This window comes from Balaenoptera borealis (genome assembly GCF_965194805.1).
Source record: "Balaenoptera borealis genome assembly, chromosome: 11".
Lineage (NCBI taxonomy): Eukaryota > Metazoa > Chordata > Mammalia > Artiodactyla > Balaenopteridae > Balaenoptera > Balaenoptera borealis.
In genome coordinates, this window is record NC_138868.1 from 46,324,276 (window position 1) to 46,345,129 (window position 20,854).

The 20,854-nt window shown below is 39.9% G+C and overlaps 1 protein-coding gene and 1 pseudogene across 21 annotated transcripts in view; one reads left to right on the forward strand and one right to left on the reverse strand.

Moving 5' to 3' along the window:
* LOC309605602 (large ribosomal subunit protein eL42 pseudogene) overlaps nt 1–20,854 on the reverse strand; it is a 621,562-nt pseudogene that overhangs the window by 444,468 nt on the left and 156,240 nt on the right. The gene's annotated exons all lie outside the window — the stretch shown is intronic.
* The window catches only part of SBF2 (SET binding factor 2), a 468,341-nt gene continuing 449,142 nt past the window's right edge, over nt 1,656–20,854 (forward strand). For 5 of the 20 annotated variants that reach the window (XR_014231385.1, XM_082341361.1, XM_082341350.1 and 2 more), the window contains exon 1: nt 1,666–1,891. Coding sequence is in view for 17 of the 20 variants with exons in the window: in XM_082341361.1 (XP_082197487.1) it covers nt 1,837–1,891 (55 nt within the window). In the remaining 3 variants the exon portion in view is untranslated. Of the gene's footprint in view, nt 1,892–20,854 lie in introns of all 20 variants that reach the window. The other 15 variants (XR_014231384.1, XM_082341354.1, XM_082341355.1 and 12 more) reach the window with 6 other exon arrangements.

A 20,854-nucleotide genomic window follows, 5' to 3' on the forward strand; every position in this document is an offset into this window, starting at 1 on the left:
GGAAGGAACATGATAGCTGCCTTAAAAGTCAGAAAGGCTATCATACAAAGATAGATTTTATTTTTTCTGGGTGTTTCCATAGAGCAAAACTGGGGGAAGTTACAGGAAAACTCTGACGTAACAAGGAAGAACTTTCTAACAATAGGGTTGTTAAACAGTGGAATGGGCTAGCTCCCAAGGAAGTTAAATTAGGCTTTACTAAAAGTGATCAAGTTGGATGATGAGCTCTCAGGGAATTTATAGAGAGGATTCTTACTTGAGGTGTGACTGAAGCATTTTAGGTTTAATTGTTTTCAAGATCAATCTGTTATCTTCCCTCCACCTCTGCAACTAGGCTGATTCAGTTTGACCTTGTGCAATTTGCAAATGAACTCCTTGAGTTAAAGTATTCCTTCCTGGGAGTTTCAGTTCTAGCGCAGCCCAACCCTCTCAATCTGTGGGTGAAAAAAGCACCACACAGAAAGAGGAAATGATCAATGAGAGTAAACTTTCAGTAGCTGAGACACCAAATCTCTGAACTCACAGTCCAGAGTTTGAGCAGCTTCCTGCTGGTAGTTGGGGGAAATTGTATGCATTCACTCATTAATCATACTTGTTAAGCACTTAAGACACTTTGCTAAGAGCTCTTATATGTAAATGAAGGGTTAAATCCTCAATTAATAATGAGTAGTGACAAGCAACCAGGAAGATAATCATATTTGCAAATCATGGAGATTCCCACAACTTCAGTCTACCACTTGTAACATATCCTGCTACTAAAACTTCAGGAGATACTAACAGAGGACAAAGCAAGCTCATCTGGATGCCTCACTTGCCAAATTCGGAACGATCAATAAGAGGTGCAGTAAAAAGAAAGCGACCTAGATAATTCCTAGATTGGATGATGAGATCCACTAATTCATTTTAATTGCATTGTTTGAACAGGGAAGTTGGAAGTTCCTGCTCCTGCTGCAAGAGCCCTGGGACCGCTGCAAGGGGCGAAACCCTAGGCGAGAAGGGCTCCCTTGGGAGAGACAAGCCTCCTCCCTCGGATTCTGTTGTTCCGGGCAGTTCAGGAGGATCCCGGGGATGCCGCGTTCTTCGGAGGAATCCAGCCTCCCCAGGCGCTCTGGGGGAAGCCCAGGCCAACCGCCCCCAGCCCACCCAGCACTAAAGCACGGGGCGCCTCTGAGGATTGAGCAAAACCCTCTTCCTCCTCCGCCTACTCGGTGGCATGTTCCTAAAATTCCCATCTGCACAACATAAACAGGAAACGTGCAGCAAAAGCCCTGGCGGTGCAAATTCCATGCTTCCAGTCGAGGGCGGGAGAATCTCGTCTTGGGAAGGGGAGGGGGAGGGGGGAGGGGAAGCAGCAAACTTTCCAGGGGACCCCTCAACCATCCCTGTCTCTTCTTCCCAGACCCAGAAAGAAAGAGTGGAGAAGGCGGCAGGAAGGACACCCTGCTTTAGGAAAAATAGGGGAGTGGGAGGTGGGCCGCGGAGGGGCAGCCAGGCCTCAAAGTGAACCACCCCAAGCGGCTGCGGTGGCGGCGTGTGGTGGCAATACGCCCGGCAGCCCACTCCCCAAACCAGCTGTCCTGGCGGCGCCAAGAGGGTGGGGGTGGGCTCTCCGCCGGGGGGGTCAGGTCAACGAGCCAGCGCGGGTGGGGGTGGGGGAGGAGCGGACGCTAAGCGCGGCGCAGGCGCAGAGCGCGCCTCGGTTGTCAAACATGGCTGAAGTGCCGCCGCTGCCGCTACTGCTGCTGCAGGGAAAATGCTGAGCCCTCCCGGACCGGGTGGGCGGCGGCGGCGAAGGCGGCAACGGGCATCCGCTTCCCCGGCGCGGCGGCGGCGGCCATGGCCCGGCTGGCCGACTACTTCATCGTAGTAGGCTACGACCACGAGAAGCCAGGTAAGGGTGTGGGTCGGGCACCGCCCCCGGGCCTCCCCGCCCCCGCCCCCCGGCTGCCGTCCAGTGGGCTCCTCGGGGCCGGGCGTCGCGGCCTGGAGGCGGGGAGGGCCGGGCTGGGCCCCGGCTGAGCGGGCGCTCGGCGTCCGGCCTTCTTGGCCCCGCTGAGCCTCGCGGTGGGCGTGAGGGGCCGGCACGAGGGGAGGGGGAGGAGGAGATCGTGTCCTCCGGGCCCGGGGCGGCCCAGCTGGGTCAGCTGGGGCGAGTCTTGGTGCCGCGACCCTCGCTCTGGAGGGGGCTGGGTACCAGGGGCAGCGCCCCGGTGCCGGCGGGATTGGGCCAGGACCGCAGGGCTGGTAGGGCGGGAGCCAACTGTGCTAAGTTTCTCTGGGATAAACTTCTGCCCAGCATCCTGAGTGAGTAGCGAGTGACGCAGGGGGCTGTCCTCTCCGAAAGGAAGTGCTGAGAGTCCTGTGCTCCCTCACCCCTGAGCTGGTGGGGGCCTGTCTAGTCACCGCGCCAGCGGACGCGTGGTACCGAGGAAGGGGAAAGGATCCTTAAACTTCTAAACATTTCTAGGAAATGCTCCTCGTTCTTTCAGAACAAATGTGACGGTTATTTCAGAATGAGTCTGAACACTTTTTTTTTTAACATCTTTATTGGAGTATAATTGCTTTACAGTGTTGTGTTAGTTTCTGCTATACAACAGAGTGAATCAGCTATACGTATACATATATCCCCATATCCCCTCCCTCTTGGGCCTCCCTCCCACCCTCCCTATCCCACCCCCTCTAGGTGGTCACAAAGCCCCGAGCTGATCTCCCTGTGCTACGCAGCAGCTTCCCACTAGCTAGCTATTTTACATTTGGTAGTGTATGTTTGTTAATGCTACTCTCTCACTTCGTCCCAGCTCCGCCCCCTCTCCCCCCCAAGTCCTGAACACTGTCTTTTAGGTAAGGACCGTTAGCAGACCGCTGAAGGTGATCTTGTTTCACATTAATGTGTGTTTTAATTCTTTTCATTTGTCACAAAATTTTCCTCATAAGCAACAATCTGGCAAATGCATTGCATTTTAATTTAATTGAGGGATTTCCACAACTGAAGAGAATTCAGGGTTTATGCACGTTTATTTTTGTATTTGTATTCTTTTGTATTACTGTATAGCTACACATAATGTAATAATAACTTGAGCTGGGGAAGCACGTCCATTTCAGGGTAATTCTGGTCACACATTTGCAAGGAATTTTAGATCTCAGCTAGACAGTCCCTTCATTTTTCGGAGGAGATGCTGAGATTGTGTTTTGCTGATGGTTACAGCCATTTGTAGCATCAGAATACCATTGTTCTACCCACTATTGGTGTACTGCCCCTTTCACTATTCCTCTCCTAATAACTTCCTTTAGCGGGGACCTTTTATATTCTTTAGTCCTTCATCACTCTTGACCTGATTGAGGTTAACAAAAGAAGGGCTTGGGCTATATTTAAAGTATTTTCTGGCTCCAAAATTTTATTTGTTATTTCCTAGTAATTTTGCATAGTCTGCTGTCTCTTTCTTATTACCAAGATTAACAATATGGAGAATCACAGTTTGTTTTTAACATTATTTCATTTTTAGCGACATTGGGGTTTCCCCCCCCCTCACTTCTAAAAAAATTTGAAACAATCACAAAACTTGCAAGTATGGTACAAAGAACTCTTTACTCCCTGAACCATTTGAGAGGAAGCTGCTGACCTGATGCCCTCCCTTATCACCCCAGAATGCTTTAGTGTGTATTTTCTACAAACAAGGTTATTCCCCTACATAATCACAGTACAATCATCAAAATCAGGAAATTAACACTGGCATGGTACTCCATCTAGTTCTCAGACTGGTTCAAGTTTTGTTGATTATGCCATTAATCTCTTTACTGGCAAAAGGATCCAGTTCAGAATTATGTATTGCATTTATTTGTCACAGGACCATGTCATCAGAGGTGAGGCAAGCTCTTGGATGGCTTTTGAGCTCAGCTGAGGAATCGTACCGATATTCAGGAGTTTGCTGCTTGCGTACTTATTCTTAATCGCGATGAATTTCGTTTTCATTTACTTTCAATACATTTTTGGCCATGTGCTGCATGACTTATTCAATCTGAAACAATTCCTTCATCTTTTGATTTTCATAACCTTGACCCTAATGGAGATTATAGGGTCGTTATTTTGTAGAATACCTCTCATTGGGGATTATCTGTTCTCTTATGATTAGATACATACAGGTTATGTATTTGGGCAGGAATATCACAGAAGTGGTGCTCATTGCATCCTATCTGTGGTACAATTTCAGTTTGTCTATTATTGGTGATTTTCACTTTGATTACTTGATTACTTTGATTATAAGCAATGTCTGCCAGGGTTCTTCACTCTAAAGTTAATATTTAATAGTTAATTAATAAATGGTTTTTGTGAGGACTTCTTTGAAACTATGTGTCTTGTTCCTCATCAAACTTGTATTCCTTTATGCATTTATATCTATGGATACATGGTTTTCTGTTTTTTTGCTGAGTTATATTGTTACTGTTTATTTAGTTCAAATTATTCCTCTTTTGGCCAACGAGAGCCCATTTAAGCTGGCTTCCGTGTCTTTATGACATGTCCTCACCATTCTTTGAGCATGTCTTTACTTTTTGGTATAAGAAGATGTTCTGGGCTTATCTTGTACTGTCCCTCCTTTAGTCCTGGAATCAGCCATTTCTCTAGGGAGACCTGGATCGTTTTAATGGAGAATGGTATTTAGAAGCTAAGATCTCAGTGCTTGTGTGTTTATTGCTGTTGTATTGTTACTGCTCTCAGCCTTTCTTAAAGGACCGAGCCGGGGAATATATGTATGTGTACACACACACATATTTATGTCTATATTTATTTGTTTATCCATATGTATTGAAAACTGTGAGTTCCCACTAGTACCACTGATTTCTCGCCAACACTCCAGGGTCCAGTCTAGTTTTTTCCTTTTTTATATTTGTAATATTCTTCTCTGACAGTGAGAAATCTGGCTTCTGTTATCCTTAATATATTTACTTCTTTGTTCAGTCTCCCTGTATTTAACCAATCTTTCATCTTTGTTACCACCCTCTCCTCTCCTGGATGCCTTCCTCTCTCTGCTGGGCTCAGATTCTTCATTCTTTCTCTCCCAGCCCCCTGTCCCTGTCAGGACCTAACAGCCCATACCAGGATGCCCCAATACAGGGACACCCTTTTCAACCTGCCCTGGCTTCGGCTCCCCATGTCAACTTCCCCACTGTTTGTGGATATACTTCTCACTCCACTTAGGTTCTGCTTCCATGTGGAGCACGATGTCGTCCTCATTCCGTGCTCACCCAGTGCCCCATGCCAGGTTGCCCCTCTGCTTTGACACCCTCCTTGCAGCGCTAGGACTCTGACTGAAATCATTTGGCCGTTCCTCCCCACATAGAGTACCTCCTTGGTTTACCTGGGTTCTGACAACCCTCACCCCACCCCAGGGCTATAATGACTACTCTCTATCCCACAGTAGGGAAAAGGAAGATTATTTTTTTAAGTAACAAAATCCAGAAGCTTTTATAAATTGTAGAATCTTGATAGCGAGGTGTATTCTTTTTTTTTTTTTTTTTAACTTGGGATAATTTTTCTTTAGTCATGTTTATTGAAGTATAATTTACATGCAATAAAATTCACCTTTTTAACTAAACAGTTCAATGAGTTTTGACGGATGTATACATAAGTGTAGCCACTACCGAAATCAAGATATAGATAGAGAACACTTCCCTCCAAAAAGCTCTTCTGTGCCCCTTTGCAGTCAATTCCCTCCCTAGCCTCTGGCAATCACTGATCTATTTTCTGTCCTTGCGGTTTTTGTCTTTTCTAGAATGTCTTATAAATGGAATTGTATACTTTTTTATGTCTGGCTTTTTTCACTGAGTAGAAAAATATGTTTGAGACTTATCCATCTTGTATGTATTGTCAGTTCCTTTTTATTGCTGAATATAATACAGTTTGTTTATCCGTTCACCAGTTGGTGGACTTTTGAGTTTCTGGTTTTGGGCTATTATGAACAAAGTTATTCTGAACATTTGCAGACAGATCTTTGACTGTTCATATGGTTTCATTTCTCCTGGGTAGATACTTAGGAGAAGAATTGCTGGGTCATATGATCAGTGTCTGTTTAACTTTATGTGAAACCACCAAACTGTTTTCCAAACTGGCCGTGCCATTTTGCATACTTACCAGCAATGTATGAGAGTTCCAGTTAGTCTTTTAAATTTTATTTATATTATTTAAAAAAAATTAACCATTCTAGTGGACATGTAGTGGTATCTTATTGTGGTTTCAGTTTGAATTTTCCTGGTGGCTAATGATGTTGAGCACCTTTTCATGTGCCTATTGCATTGGAATATTTTTGTAAAGAGGTTGAGCAAATTTTTGCCCTTTTTTATTGGATTGTTTGTTTGGCTTCTTTTTTTTAATTTATGTATAGTTGATTTACAATGTTGTGTTAGTTTCTGCTATACAGCAAAGTGATTCAGTTATACATATATACTTTCTTTTTTTATATTCTTTTTCATTATGGTTTATCTCCCTGTGCTATACAGTAGGACCTTGTTGTTTATCCATTCTATATGTAATAGTTTGCATTTGTTGGCTTCTTATTATTGAATTTTTAAGTTCTAGATACAAGTCTTTATCAGGTGTTTTGCAAATATTTTCTTCCAATCTGTGGCTTGCCCTTTCATTTTCTTAACAATAGCTTTTGAAGAGTAGGTGTTTTAATTTGAATCACTTTTTAGGCATTAGAATAGTTTTGTATATCTTGAGTTGTATCCTTTGAGTAGTCTTTTTTATGTAAAACTCTCTGTAAAAATTTACTGGAAGAGGGCTTCCCTGGTGGCGCTGTGGTTAAGAGTCCGCCTGCCAATGCAGGGGTTCGAGCCCTGGTCCGGGAATATCCCACATGCCGCAGAGCAACTAAGCCCACGCGCCACAACTACTGAGCCTGTGCTCTAGAGCCCGCGAGCCACAACTACTGAAGCCCGCGCGCCTAGAGCCCATGCTCTGCAACAAGAGAAGCCACCACAATGAGAAGCCCACGCACTGCAACAAAGAGTAGCCCTTGCTTGCCGCAGCTAGAGAAAGCCCGGGCGCAGCAATGAAGACCCCACACAGCCAAAAATAAATATATTAAAAACAAGACCAAAAAAAACCCACTTTAATTTAAAAAAACCACAAAACTTACTGGAAGAAAATCCACCAAATCTATGTACTTGTTTGAATTGTAAGTAAAGAATAAACCTAATTGAGTCTGCAAACCTTTGTTATAAAGCTTTCTTCAGGAGTTAGTATGATTTTGTTACCTACATCTCTCTAAAAGCTAATCATACTATGATAATATGATACTGAAATGTTCTGTGTTTAATTCCAGAATGTTCCTGGAATTATTTGTTCAACATACTAAACTATTTTTGTTCCTAAAGTATCTTTTCAATTAATAATACTTTTTAGTTGATTTTTTTCATATTTCTATTTTAAAGTTGAGTTGAAAGAAAAAACCTTGTCTTTTGAAAAATTACTTTTACAAACTGGAAAAAATAGTTAATACATGCTATTTGAATTATATGCAAAGAAGAGTGCTTGACACATAGTAGATGTTTAATAAAGATGTATTGAATGAATACCCAGCTGCTGAACATATGGAAAATACAAAAAACTATAAGGAAGGTGAGGGATGGGTGTAGTTATGAAAGGGTAACAGGAGGGATTTTGTGGTAGTAGAACTGTTTTGTATCTTGACTGGGTGGTGGATACATAAGCCTACATATGAATTGCATAGAACTAAATACACAAAAACACAAATGAGTACAGTAAAACTGGGGGAATCTGAACAAGAAAGTATATTGTATTAATGTCAGTATCCTAGTGTTGATATTGTTCTATAATTTTGTAAGATGTTATCATCGAGGGAAACTGGGTACAGAGAAATGGGATTTCTGTATTCTTTAAATAATTAATTAATTAATTAATTTTATTTTTGGCTGCGGGTATTCGTTGCTGCACGCGGTCTTTCTCTAGTTGTGGCGAGCAGGGGCTCCTCTTCACTGATGGTGTGTGGGCTTCTCATTGTGGCGGCTTCTCTTGTTGCGGAGCTCCGGCTCTAGGCGCGCATGCTTCAGTAGTTGTGGCTCGCGGGCTCTAGAGCGCAGGCTCAGTAGTTGTGGCACACGGGCTTAGTTGCTCCTTGGCATGTGGGATCTTCCCGGACCAGGGCTTGAACCTGTGTCCCCTGCATTGGCAGGCGGATTCTTACCCACTGCGCCACCAGGGAAGCCCTGTATTATTTCTTATAGTTGTCTTAAAATAAAAGTTTAATTTAAAAAAAGCTATAAGGAAGATAAAAAGACACCCAGAGTGGCCTTATTTTTTTCCTTAACATCGATGACATAGGGAAAGGTTATTCTATTAAATTCCAGAAAAACATAATCTTCAGTGGCTAAATTATTACATCTTGTGGGTATATTAATAATGGGTATTATAAGGGGTATAATAATGACTTCATCATTTACTTTATTATTGGATATTTAACTTGTTTCCAATTTTGTGCTCTTCTGAATACTACAGTAAGTCCCCTACATACGAACGAGTTCTGTTCTGAGAGCACGTTCCTAAGTCCAATTTGTTCGTAAGTCAAACAAAGTTAGCCTAGGTACCCAACTAACACAATCGGCTATATAGTACTGTACTGTAATAGGTTTATAATACTTTTCACACAAATAATACATAAAAAACAAACACACAAAAAAAACATTTTTAATCTTACAGTACAGTACCTTGAAAAGTAGAGTAGTACAGTACAACAACTGGCATACAGGGGCTGGCATCGAGTGAACAGGCAAGAGGAGTTACTGACTGGAGGAGTGAGAGGAGGTGGGAGATGGTAGACCTGAAGGATCGTCAGCAATAGGAGATGGAGGGCAAGCTGCAGTTTCACTCATGCCTGACGTTGATGGCACAGGTTCTGGTTCCTTGCTGGATTCAATTCTATCTACCCTCTTGAAAAAATGATCCAGTGATGTCTGGGTAGTAGCTTTTTTTTTCCTCATCATAGATGACACGGCAGCACTGGATTGCATTCTGAACAGCTGCTGCAACCTTCATGTTCCGTTTTACATTTGGGTCCTGTGCCTCAAAAACTAACAGTGCCTCCTCAAATAAAATCCCCTTGCCATTTCCTGTGTTGTGAATCTCTTCGGTTCTTCACCTACTTCTTCTTCCCCTTGTCGCTCCACTGTCTCAATTATTTTCACTTTTGTTTCCATCGTTACTGCTTGGCATTTCTTAGCAGTACCAGTTACATCACTGCTGCTTTTACCCTTTCTTCCGGACATCCTGGGCTTGAAATAAAGATACTGTACTACTGTATTCTATACAGTACTGTACAGTAAAGTACACAAACGCACAACCACTCGTAGAAGATGCACGCGCTTGACAATGTACGCCAGACTGGTGAACTAACTTGCCTGATTGGACATGTGCACGCCTGTTCGTATCTTTGAAAGTTTGCAATTTGAAGGTTCGTATGTAGGGGACTTACTATACTGTCATGGTGAGGAGCCAACTGTCTTTATTTTTCTTATAGTTTTTACTTTCTCGTACTTTGAGATTTGTGCAAGAAAAATTGTTAATGACCACATGGGTTAATTCCCTTATATGCCTTTACTTTTTTCTTTTTGTTTTCTTTTGCTGTCCGTTAATACATTTAGAATTTAATCCATTTATTTAGATGGTATTTAACCTGGAATGACGTATCATAATCATTTGAGGTTCTTGCATTCTTTCATATCAACCTGCTTAAGTATATTAGAGAAAGCATTTGAAATATTTTACTTAAGCAGTATAAGTGAGATAAGCTAAAAGGTAAATTTATGCACAATACCTGAGGTGTCATAGTCTGAGACATTTAAAAAATTGATAATTGTTTATTATTGAACCATTGTAATTCATAGTCAGCCTGGATCCCCTCTCTTTCCCCATTCTATATTGAAATAGTTGGGATTTCTTGGTTGCTTTTTGTTGCCAGTTGTCAAGAACCATTTGGGATTCATTGATTTGACAAGTATTTATTGCTTTCCAGGCATTGTGCTAATTGCTAGAACAAAAATAAACGAGTAAGGAGTAAGATTCTATCCCTAATTTAGTCATTAATGGAGACAGTCTTGAAATAAGTAGTGATAAATGAAGAAGGTGGGTCCACTTTACTGAGGGAGAGAGAAGGCTTCTTATGAAAGGTGATGTTTAAACCACAGTATGCAGGATGAATGTGCATTTGCCAGGTAGAAAAAAAGGGTAGAGGAGGCTATAGGCAGAGAGAAAAACATGTAAATGTGTGAAATGGATTGTTCCAGGAATGGAGAGAAGTATAGTGTAAATGGGAATTGAGGTAAGCTTTGATGCTGGAGTAGGTTGGAGTCAGATTGTGAAAAGCTCTGTGTATTAGGCTATGGAATTTATAGCTTTCACTCTGTAGACCGTGGGGTCTGTTGAAAAGTGGGGATTCTTGAAAATCAGTAAACATCTTAGAAATGTGACTCAAATAGCAATGGACTGGAGGGAGAAAGAACAGTGTGAAAAAACTCAGGAGCTTTTACAGTGAGAATAGAAAGGAACATATGGATTCTAGAGAAATTTGGAAGCTCATATTAGCAAAATTTAGTAGAGAGTGGATGTGAAGGGTAAAGGAGAAAGAGTAGTTGAGGGTAACAGTTTCTAGCTTGGGTAAGTGGGTGGGTGATGATGCTGTGAATGCAAATGGAGAATATAGGGGAAGAAATGAATTTGGATGAGGGAAAGTAATGCTGAGGTTAGTTTTGACATGTTGAATTAAATGTGCCTGCCTATAATCAAGGTAGAGATGTCATTTAAGTGTTCAGATATATGGATCAGGAGGTTAGGAGAGAAGTGAAGATTAGAGATATAGTTTGGCAATTACCAGTAGCCAGCTGATTGTCAGAAATAAAGAAAAAAATGAGATTGTTTAGGGAATGTGTATAGAGTGAAAAGAGGAGTGGCCTAAGAATTGAACCCAGGGAAAATTTGATACTTAAGAGGTAGATAGAGAAGTAGCAGCCAGGAAACTGGATAGGAGTGGTTAGAGGTATTGCAAGAGAACCAAGATAGAGTGGTATCGTGGAAACGCTGAGTGTAGAGAATTTTGAGGATGAGGAAATGATGAATAAACGTGAAATACTCTGAAGATGTCATGTATAATGAGGACTAAAAATAATATCTTAGTCTGTTTGGGCTGCTGTAACAAATTATCATAGACTAAGGGGCTTAAACAACAAACATTTATTTCTTACAGTTCTGGAGGCTGGGAAATCCAAGGTCAAGGCACAGGCAGATTCGGATTCAGGGTCTCGTGAGAGCTCGCTTCCTGGCTCATAGATGGCCATCTTTTCACCATGTCCTCACTTGGTAGAAGGGGCAAGGAAGCTTTCTGGGGTCTCTTTGATAGGGGCACTAATCCCATTAATGAGAACTCTGTCCTCATGACCTAGTCACCTCCAAATACCATCACTTTGGTCCTACCTCCAAATGCTATCATATTGGGGATTAGGTTTCAACATATGTATTTTGTAGGGGGGGGGCACAGACATTCTATATCTATGGCAGATAGACTCATAGACTTGATAATTAGGATGGTGACTTTAGAACATTATAGTTGTAGGGGCTAAAGCTAGTTTGATAAACGCACATCCCAAGTCATGTGCTATATAAACCTTATATAATCTAATTTATTCCATTTCTTTTTAGAAGTTCACTATGACCTGCAACCCATGGCTTGTGGAAGGAGTCAGAGGTGACTTCAAAATTCCAACCTTGAATGTCTGGGATACTTGTGAATCCATGACTTAAATAAGAAGATTGAAAATGTTTTTCTTTTAAAATTACTTATTTGTCTTTGTTAGCTTGGAAGATAATGGGTTTTACTTTATAGTTATCCAAATGAAGCCTTCAGAAGATGGACAGGCAAGGGCTGAACACAAAGACTTGAGAGTCATTAGTGTAGATAGAGCTGTGACACTGTGTGAGTGCCCTCAGAAAGTCAGTGTAGAGACAGAAGAATAGAGGACCAAGGACTGATCTTTGGGGAATGCTCTTGCTAAGAGGATGGAAAATAAAAGGAAGCATAGAAGAAAGAGTTAGAGAGTTTGAGAGAGACATTTAATTTTCCCCAATAGTTGTTCTTCTTCTCGATGTTGATAGAACCCTTGATTTTTTGGCTAGTCATGTAGCCATGCAGGAGAGATTGTTTTCAAGTTACTAACAGATAGAGACATGTGAATAAGTTCTGGCCAGTTGGATGTAAGTGGAAACGATGCGTGCAGCATCCCAAAAAGTATTCTTAAAGGATGAGGGTACATTTTTCTAGCTTTTTTCTTTCCTGAGACTGGCATGCTGATATAAAGACTGGGGAGCTCTAGCAACCATCTTGGACCATGTAGGTAAGGACCCACATCCTAGGGATGTCAGAGCAAAAAGCTGGAAAGAACCTGGGTCCCTAATGACTTATAGTGGAATTGTCATAGCTGCCTCTGGATTTTTTTTTTTTACATGAAAGACTATAACCTTGTATGTTTAAACCACTATAAATTAGAGTTTTCTGTTGCATATAGTTAATCTTAATCTAGGTACACAGAGGTGGAGGAGATCGGTATCCAGAGTCAAAGAAAGTGAGGGAATATTTCTCAGCATCAGGGGTGGCAGATAGAGGTCAGTGAGGTGAAATTAGTGAAGATCTTTGTGTTTCATAAAATTTTAGAGTTGAAAGTTAACTGTACAGATCATCTGATTCAATCCAATTTATGGATGAGGAACCAATGTGCCCATGCACCCGCACCCCTTCCCTGCATGTTTTTACCTATGAATGGTTACACAGCTGATGAGTGGTAAATCCTGGACTATAAGTTTCCTGATGCCTGTACTCCAGTACACCATGCTGTCCTTTGAGAATTTATATCAAGGATAGTCTTACCCCAGACTTGTTTCAGCTGGAATGTTGTGTTGTAAAACAAATAGTAAACTTTAAACAGGAGAAAGGATAGGAAGTGGAGGCAGCAGATTAAGACCATTTGTTTGAGTCACCTGAATTTTGAGAGGTAAGAATATCTGTTGGAAAACTTGGAATGCCTTCTCTTCAGGATAAAAAGACTTCATTTTTTTGTATCCCAGAGTTGTCTGGCTGATTAGTGCTTAATAAGACGTGTTTAAATTGAATTGCAAGAAATAGCGTGGTCCATTGAGAGTTTAAAAAAATGTATAGGACAGATTTGAGCATACATGAAGGCAGAAATAAGAGTGGAAATCAACAGAATGAGAGCAATTTATGCTGGAGAGGGTGGGGATAGGTACGGGAAGAAAGTTCTCTAGGACTTGAAGTCTCAAGCACATGATACAGGATACAAATACATATATATATCAGTGAGCTCTGAATACTCCCCTCTAAAAAGAGTATGCTCTTTGGAAAATAATATTGCCATTTCATTAGTCTTGGAGATATTCTATAATGGTGTCCCTCCGAACATTTCACTGATCAGCTGTGGGGACTTTGTGGGAGGTGACAAGTCACATAGGCATATTATAGAACTAGAGATCTACAGGTAAAATTAGCATGAATGGACAGGGTACTGTTGGGAAAAGATAATGGTAAAGTGTGCTAAGAGAGAGGTTTCAGGGTAAGCTTTAAATTTTAGATACAAGTATCTAAAAAACGAATTCGTAAGAAACCTAACCTCTCAAAATAACTTTAAAAAAAAAAAAAACATCCAGGGCTTCCCTGGTGGCGCAGTGGTTGAGAATCTGCCTGCCAATGCAGGGGACACGGGTTCGAGCCCTGGTCTGGGAAGATCCCACATGCCGCGGAGCAGCTGGGCCCGTGAGCCACAATTACTGAGCTTGTGCATCTGGAGCCTGTGCTCTGCAACAAGAGAGGCCGTGATAGTGAGAGGCCCGCACACCGCGATGAAGAGTGGCCCCCGCTTGCCACAACTAGAGAAAGCCTTTGCACAGAAACGAAGACCCAACACAGCCATAAATAAATAAATAAATAAATAAACAAACAAACCAAAACAAACAAAAAAACTCCAAGTGTTTTTATTTTTTAAAAAATTATTTATTTACTTATTTATTGGCTGTGTTGGGTCTTCATTGCTGCGTGTGGGCTTTCTCTAATTGTGGAGAGTGGCAGCTACTCTTCGTTGCGGTGTGTGGGCTTCTCAGGGCGCAGGCTCAGTAGTTGTGGCACACAAGCTTAGTTGCTCCGTGGCATGTGGGATCTTCCCAGACCAGGGATCAAATCCATGTCCCCTGCATTGGCAGGTGGATTCGCAACCCCTGCGCCACCAGGGAAGTCCCTCAAAATAACTTTTTGAGGGGCAATTTTATTTCTCAGTTGTAGGTTAATTTATATATTGTAGGTTGTGCCCAATATGGTGATAATCTTCATTAAAAACTATTATAACAGTGAGGCCATTGACTAGATCATTGTATTGGTAGACTAGTATTTCTCTTTTTTTAAAAAATAAATTTATTTATTTATTTATTTATTTATGGCTGCGTTGGGTCTTCATTGCTGCCCGTGGGCTTTCTCTAGTTGCGGCGAGCAGGGTCTACTCTTCGTTGAGGTGTGCAGGCTTCTCATTGCGGTGGCTTCTCTTGTTGTGGAGCATGGGCTCTAGGTGCGCGGGCTTCAGTAGTTGTGGCACACGGGCTCAGTAGTTGTGGCTCGCGGACTCTAGAGCGCAGGCTCACTAGTTGTTGTGCACGGGCTTACATGCTCCGTGGCATGTGTGATCTTCCCGGACCAGGGCTCGAACCCATGTCCCCTGCATTGGCAGGCAGATTCTTTTTTTTTTTTTTTTTTTAAACATCTTTATTGAAGTATAATTGCTTCACAATGGTGTGTTAGTTTCTGCTTTATAACAAAGTGAATCAGCTACACATATACACACGTTCCCATATCTCCTCCCTCCCACGTCTCCCTCCCTCCCACCCTCCCCATCCCCCCACCACAGGCGGTCACAAAGCACCGTGCTGATCTCCCTGTGCTATGTGGCTGCTTCCCACTAGCTATCTATTTTACATTTGGTAGTGTATATATGTCCATGACACTCTCTCATCCTGTCACATCTCACCCCTCCCCCTCCCCATATCCTCAAGTCCATTCTTTAGTAGGTCTGTGTCTTTATTCCCATCTTGCCACTAGGTTCTTCATGACCTTTTTTTTTTTTTTTTCCTTAGATTCCATATATATGTGTTAGCATACTGTATTTGTTTTTCTCTTTCTGACTTACTTCACTCTGTATGACAGACTCTAACTCCATCCACCTCATTACAAATACCTCCATTTCATTTCTTTTTATGGCTGAGTAATATTCCATTGTATATATGTGCCACATCTTCTTTATCCATTCATCCGATGATGGACACTTAGGTTGCTTCCATGTCCTGGCTATTGTAAATAGAGCTGCAATGAACATTTTGGTACATGACTCTTTGAATTATGGTTTTCTCAGGGTATATGCCCAGTAGTGGGATTGCTGGGTCGTATGGTAGTTCTATTTTTAGTTTTTAAAGGAACCTCCATACTGTTCTCCATAGTGGCTGTATCAATTTACATTCCCACCAACAGTGCAAGAGTGTTCCCTTTTCTCCACACCCTCTCCAGCATTTATTGTTTCTAGATTTTTTGATGATGGCCATTCTGACGGGTGTGAGATGATACCTCATTGTAGTTTTGATTTGCATTTCTCTAATGATTAATGATGTTGAGCATTCTTTCATGTGTCTGTTGGCCATCTGTATATATTCTTTGGAGAAATGTCTATTTAGGTCTTCTGCCCACTTTTGGATTGGGTTGTTTGTTTTTTTGATACTGAGCTGCATGAGCTGCTTGTAAATTTTGGAGATTAATCTTTTGTCAGTTGCTTCATTTGCAAATATTTTCTCCCATTCTGAGGGTTGTCTTTTGGTCTTGTTTATGGTTTCCTTTGCTGTGCAAAAACTTTTAAGTTTCATTAGGTCCCATTTGTTTATTTGTGTTTTTATTTCCATTTCTCTAGGAGCTGGGTCAAAAAGGATCTTGCTGTGATTTATGTCATAGAGTGTTCTGCCTATGTTTTCCTCTAAGAGTTTGATAGTGTCTGGCCTTACACTTAGGTCTTTAATCCATTTTGAGTTTATTTTTGTGTATGGTGTTAGGGAGTGTTCTAATTTCATACTTTTACATGTAGCTGTCCAGTTTTCCCAGCACCACTTATTGAAGAGACTGTCTTTTCTCCACTGTATATGCTTGCCTCCTTTATCAAAGATAATGTGACCATATGTGCGTGGGTTTATCTCTGGGCTTTCTATCCTGTTCCATTGATCTATATTTCTGTTTTTGTGCCAGTACCAAACTGTCTTGATTACTGTAGCTTTGTAATATAGTCTGAAGTCAGGGAGCCTGATTCCTCCAGCTCCATTTTTCGTTCTCAAGATTGCTTTGGCTATTTGGGGTCTTTTGTGTCTCCATACAAATTGTGAAATTTTTTGTTCTAGTTCTGTGAAAAATGCCAGTGGTAGTTTGATAGGGATTGCATTGAATCTGTAGATTGCTTTGGGTAGTAGAGTCCTTTTCACAATGTTGATTCTTCCAATCCAAGAACATGGTATATCTCTCCATCTATTTGTATCATCTTTAATTTCTTTCATCAGTGTCCTATAATTTTCTGCATACAGGTCTTTTGTCTCCTTAGGTAGGTTTATTCCTAGATATTTTATTCTTTTTGTTGCAATGGTAAACGGGAGTGTTTTCTTAATTTCACTTTCAGATTTTTCATCATTAGTATATAGGAATGCAAGAGATTTCTGTGCATTTATTTTGTATCCTGCTACTTTACCAAATTCGTTGATTAGCTCTAGTAGTTTTCTGGTGGCAGTTTTAGGCTTCTCTATGTATAGTATCATGTCATCCAGGCAGATTCTTAACTGTGCCACCAGGGAAGTCCCATTCCACTAGTATTCTTAATTTTAAAGATTTGCTATTGTCAAAGCTGAGATCATTAAATATCACAAGATTTAATGTCCTGTTTTTAATTATTGCTGACTTTGAGTAATGATTTGGGTTATACAGTTGCTTATAAAGTAAATGCTATTCATTTAAAGTTCTCATTTCTGTAAGCTACATTGAAAGAAAATATAACTTTTATAATTTCATAATTTTACTTTCCCTTATACATATCAATGTCTTCATTGTAGAAGTTTTCAGAAAAAAATTTTTAGTTATATCTGTAAGTTTTCCATTGTTTACTGAACAAAATGAATGAAAAAATATTTTGCCTGTGGAAATATTTCATACAATTGCTGCTTAAGTGTAAGTGGTTTTCAAACAGGCTAGATTTTTAAAACTGTATGTACAGTTCTACAGATACTGATTTTTCTGGAGTATAGAACAAAAAGATTAAGAAAGGAAAAAAGCTTGTGTTTTAAGGGAGCATTAACACTATTATAGGGAAGTACCAGAGAAATAGTCCTCACTCTCTAAAATGTCTTAACGACAGTACGATTTATTGTGTAAAAACTACAGGTTAGCACTCCAACACCGTGTTAGTTTCCTAGGGCTGCCATAACAAATTATCACAAGCTTGGTGTCTTAAAAAAGCAGACATTTATTCTCTCACAGTTCTGGAGGCTAGAAGTCTGAAATCTAGGTGCTGGAAGGGCAGTGTCCCATGAAGACTAGAGAAGAATCCTTCCTTGCTTCTTCCAGCTTCTGGTGGTCCTAGGCTTGCTTTATTTGGGGCAGCATAACTCTGATCTCTGCCTCATCTTCACATGGCCTTCTTTCCTCTGTCTCTGTGTCCTAATCTCCTTTCTCTTATAAAGACACTAATCATTGGATTTAGGGCCCACCTTAAAACCAGGATGATTTCATCTTGAGATCCTTAACTAATTAATACTGCAAAGACCCTATATCCAAATAAAGTCACATTCTGGGGTTCTGGTGGATGTGAATTTTGTGGGATAGTATTCAACCAACTACAAACACAGTGGCTCATGCAAGTTTTGTAATGCTAGGTGTTCGTAAATATTAGGAAATTTATCTGGACAGAATAATGCTAAATCTAAGACTTAATTTTTGGAAAATAATTTTGTGATAGAGTATACATTCAAAGGCCAAATGTATTTTAAGAAAATCATTCCCACAACATTACAAGTTAAAACATTTTAATGACTGAGGGCTTTTGATGACCAACATCCAGCTGGGTGCCTGGGACCTTCTGAATGTATGGCAGGGGCAGGGGAAGAGAGGCTTGATGCATCTGGGACCTGAACTACATTTGTGGTCTCCTTGGCAACATGCTCTATCTAATGGAATTAAACAGAAATACTTGAGTCTCCCACTTGAAAAAAAAAAAACCACAAAAAACAAAAAAAACAGCATTTGCTCTAAATACTTGGGTGAATAATATGCTACAGAAAATTCAGAATTTCTTGGAATATATATTATATACATATTTATATAGCTTGGCACATAGCTTTTAGAATGGTTTAGATTTATATATGTTCTTTTTTTTTTTTTTTTTTTCACACACACACACTGTATTTTATTTTTATAAGAGATAAATAGACTGACACCAAGCATTGTACATGGATGACCACAACAAAAGCAACAATGATTGCAATTACCAAACATGAAACACACTCATACTATGTCATAATATTGACATTCAGTCCAGTAATCCTCCACTGTAACAGCTCCTTTACTTTGCAGTGAAAATTGATTTGTATATTCTTTGCCTCTGAGTCCTTGTGGGATTTTTTTTTTTTTTAAATTCAGACAGAAAGTCACAAAAATTATACTCATCCTCATCAGTTCACTCAGTCCCATGTAATTCATTTTTTTTTTATCTTGATATTTTGTTAGCACTTTTATGAGTTCATCAGTTTTTCATTAGAGTTCTGAAAATGCTTATTCATTCAGTTCAGCAGTACAGTCAGTTACCAGAAACCTGTACTTGTCAGAGTCTTTTCCATGAATTTCTTGAAGATGAAACCCTTTTATAGGAACATATTTGCAAAATAATCAGAGTACACCCAGAACTGTCTGTAAATGACAAAAGACTTAAAAATGACCACGGTTAAAGATTTGATGAAAGTTCATAATAATGCAGTTGACAAGAAATATATATGTTCTTTGTTCTAACTTTTACTAGTGCCATCTATTCTCTCCGTATTATTATGTTAGTAAAGTCTACAGATACTTTCTTTGGCTGTGTCACATAGCTTACATTTATTTCTTTAGGCATTTGCTTCACATGCAGAGACTTATCTTCATTTTATCCATTTAAAAAAATTAGAGTGTTTCCACATACATTATCTCAATAACTCTTCTTGGTAACACAGTGAGTTACCCTGTGGAGTCCATCAAAGTTAAATAATTAGCCCACTTTCACACAGATCATAAATGGAATTAAATAGGATTAAATAGGACTTGAACTTGATTTTCTGACTTTACATCAAATTTTTTTTTTTAAATAAAGAGTCTAAATCAAAACTTTTATTTATAAATACATTGTAGGGACTGGGGGTGAAGAAGAGTGAGGGAGAGGAATAGGGAAGGGATTTTTAGGTGAGGAGACAGTAGTGCAAAGGCACTGAAGTGATAAACCATGAATAGGTCTTTGATTTGGCTGAAATATGGGGACCAGAAGAGGAGAACTGGTAACTAATAGTATCAGAACCTGAAAAGGAGTGCTGATAGGTAATAAATGAAGATTATATTAGAGTAGCTAAGACAGTTTTTTTTTGTTTTTTTCCCCAGCTATTTTTGAGGCTTGTCACTTTTCATTGCATTGTTTTCTTGTCCTTCTGCACTTAATCTCTGGAGTTGAAATTCTTGATACTTTGGAAAACAAAATTTTAAAACCTGTTGCACAAGAAGGTTTAAAAATGTTTCCATAGAACTTTGGCAGTCAGGAAGATAAACTTGCTTTTGAAAATATTTTTCTGTTGCAAAGTATGGTTGCTATTTTTTGGTATAACAGGTAAGTCTGGACTCCTAATTACGATGAGAAACATTTTCCCCTTAACTTATCAGCAGTGTCCTTCGTGGAAAGTTAAGTGTTAAACTATGCAAAGTGATCACTGTAAAAGATCATTAGCTCTAATCTCAGAAAAAAATTGCTTCTTTTCAAGCTTCTTAAATTTAATGCTTTATTTGATTATAACTATGACCAAAAGTTGAAGAGGAGTTTTAAGTTTTGAAACCTAAACATGTTGTAATCTATAGTATTATGAATACCACGTAAGTTCAGAGACAACAGTGAAATATCATATTGTTTTACATGCTCTTCTAAGAAGAAGAGTGTGCGCTTGCTGTAAGAAGCCACTTAGTGGACCTTCACAGGTACATATAAGTAAAAATAGAGCCTACAGAATTTTATTTTATGTTAAAATATTATTTTGGAATAGTGAATTGTTAAAGTGTTATACGTTCCCCAAGAAGCAATTTTTGTTTTACCCCTTCAAGCATATTGGTGTTTTGTTTTGTTTAAGATTCTTTTGCAGCCTTGGAACTAAGGAGGATTGGGAAACCTGTTTTTTTATGAAAGACTGTTCAGCCATAGAATAAAAGTTAAGGAAAAGTCACATAAGTGAAAGTAATTTTGGTCTGTAAGGTGTATATTTGGACTTAGAAATTAAGAGCACGAAATTAAAACAATGTTTAAAACATCCAACAAATAACTTAAAATATTTTAGTTTTACATCATGTAAGTAGGATATCACAGAGAGATGGGTGTCATACTTACCAAGTTGTCCCAGAGAATTAGGTTCCTGAGGAGTAAAATATTTTTTTCTGGTCTTGGAATCAGGGTAATGACACTAAATTCTTTTAAAGCAATGTTGTGCTTTCACAACTAT